General features: G+C 41.6%; 2 protein-coding genes across 2 annotated transcripts; one reads left to right on the top strand and one right to left on the bottom strand.

The window, feature by feature from the left end:
* Positions 1-736: 736 nt before the first annotated feature.
* Positions 737-1195, bottom strand: LOC112464666 (the record flags this gene model as incomplete). Its single annotated transcript, XM_025031802.1, has 2 exons — positions 1121-1195; positions 737-1037 (listed from the first exon to the last, which is right to left on the bottom strand). Coding segments are annotated over exons 1-2 (325 nt in total), but the record flags the coding sequence as incomplete, so codon positions are not given.
* A 132-nt stretch (positions 1196-1327) lies between these two features.
* LOC112464665 (extensin-like) lies at positions 1328-2385 on the top strand (the record flags this gene model as incomplete). Its single annotated transcript, XM_025031801.1, has 2 exons — positions 1328-1331; positions 1627-2385. Coding segments are annotated over exons 1-2 (763 nt in total), but the record flags the coding sequence as incomplete, so codon positions are not given.
* Positions 2386-2470: the final 85 nt, after the last annotated feature.

The raw sequence follows: 2470 nt of genomic DNA, 5'->3' as shown, positions 1-2470 counted from the left end.
CACGTAGGGTCAATCCGGATTTAGCAGCAGGCCGATTAGTCCAAAATAAAATAGTTAGAAATTATTTTACTTGAATTACACACAATATTAACTCTTTATAATTATTAGATAAATATATAAAATAAAAGACAGAAAATTCATTTCTTAACAATCGTTTATTTATTATTTATTAATCAACTTTAATTTATATATTATTTAAAATTCGTTTGTATCACTGCGTGTATGTACGTTTTAAGTAAAATCTAACATAAGTAAAAGTAACTCTCTCTTACATTAAAACTACATAAACTTTTTTATTTTAGTATTTATTTAACACCTAAGTATTTCTAATTTTTGGCAAATATATTGGTAAATTTTCGTAATACACTTCTGTAGTATGCAAATATCACAATAAGAATGTGTGTACCTTGACAAATAAAAATACCGACTAGTGCTATATAATTGCTAGTGACATAATTTTGTAAATTAAAATTAATTACGTAAATAAAAATAAAATTAGTATGTCACACACATTACATGAAAAATTACGAATAAACATAAAATAAAATGTAAAAAAAAAAAACATTTTCTTAGAAGTAATATAATATTCTTAAAGCAAAAACCGTAGTTAAAATGAAAAAATGAAGATTATAATAACATACGAGTATAATCACATCGTGCTGCAATTATTTTTTGCACATTTCTTCGCAGCCCTTGCCATGCGCTCCTGAGCTTTGTGTGGCCGTTCTTTTCTTACATAGTATGAGGTCGTCGCAGAATTTCTTCTTCATAGTATATGTCTTTTCTGCAACATCGGCTAATATACGGGTAGAATCTTTTACTTCATTTACTTTTTGCCTCGAGGATATCCGTTTCGACTTTGTCAACGTAGATGGATCGTAATTTTCAGTATTTTCGTTGTTGTTATTAATATTTGATGTTTCGATGATTGCCTCACTTGCCTGTATAGCAGAACCAGCTACTGAAGCTTGAATGACATTATAGTCATCAATGTCATCATCAAGATATTTTATATTTTCTGCTTCTACCAAGTCATCCTACAAATATAAGTAGCAATTAATAATTCTAATTATTTATTAAACTAAGAAAATAGCATTATAAAAAAATTTTTATTACAAACCTCTTCGCCCAAAGTAATGTCCATACATGATTCCGAAATATCTGCATGACCCTTAGTTAATGATGTTGGAATTAAATCCAATATGTGGCGGTCAGCTGTCCGCCTGCCGCCACGTGCGCGCGACCATACATACGCTACACGAATAGTATGACGGGAGGCGCGCGGCGCGCAGCACGGATAGTAGCGTAATATCGATCGGCGCGCGGCATGAGTATCGACCGGCGGAATAGTTCGACGCGCTCCGCTGCGCGGCGTATCTCTCTCGTAAGTAAGGTTCGACATCGATCCTTATATAAAGGGCAGCTCAGCGGGACCTCTCCAGCGATCTTCGAGAACGCCAGTCAGGGCGTGCTACCTATCGGGGGCCCCTGACATAAGTCTCTTTTGATACGAAGTGTTGCTCGACAGTGGGCCTTCGTAAAACACCTGCTTGGCAGGGCGTTAACTACAGTAAGAGACAACCAGCATCCTGCCGCGGAAAGATTTCCGGGGTCATTGCGACCCAGCCCATTGGGCGACTCCATATCCGGCTCCTGAGTCCAAGGCGTTGCCTCCTGCGAACCTGACTCCGGCTCCTGAGTCCAAGACATTGCCTCCTGCGAACCTGACTCCGGCTCCTGAGACTAAGGCGCTGCCTCCTACTACGGCCTCGGCTCCGAGTACTCCGGCTCTCGTGACTCCGACTCCTGCTCTTGTGGACCCGACTCCTGTTCCTGTATCCAAGACGAAGGATCGCATCGTGATCACAAAGGTAGAAACTCTACCACCTGGGAAACGTCTCCTACAGAACAAATCCAGGACTAAGTGGAGATTTACCCCGATTGCCAAGTGGGGTCATACTGACCCAGCGACATTACAATCGGTGGAATTAAGATCGTCATCTATACCGAGACCGACTCCAGTCCTACCGAGCCCTACACCAGCTCCTGTTCCTGAGGCTACATCACGAGATCCGAACTTGTCCTCCGAGGTAGAAACCTTTCTACCTTGGAAGCTAATACCCATCACCGATCTGGCTCCCGAAGACGTATCGGCTTCTGAGATCCAGGCGAAGGACGCTATCCCGATCTCCAGGATAGAAACCTTTTTACCGTGGAAGCTCTATCCAATTGATCTTCCACCAAGAGCTCCACGTGTCCGACGCCCTCTTCATCCCATTGATCCAGAGAACTCTGTGGCGACGCAGACCTACCATATCTTCAAGACGCCTATACGACCACGATTCCTGAAGACCCGACTGAGTCCTATTCCATCCACTCCAATAGGCAAGCCTAGGACTCCCGGACGGAACCTGGTGGTCCCGCTAGAGAATTTCTTCGAGAAGAAGAAGTCCATCATTAAACAATTATT

The sequence above is a fragment of the Temnothorax curvispinosus genome, unplaced genomic scaffold (assembly GCF_003070985.1).
Source record: "Temnothorax curvispinosus isolate PA1 unplaced genomic scaffold, ASM307098v1 QBEX01014424.1, whole genome shotgun sequence".
Lineage (NCBI taxonomy): Eukaryota > Metazoa > Arthropoda > Insecta > Hymenoptera > Formicidae > Temnothorax > Temnothorax curvispinosus.
This window is presented reverse-complemented; position numbering and strand designations above follow the sequence as displayed.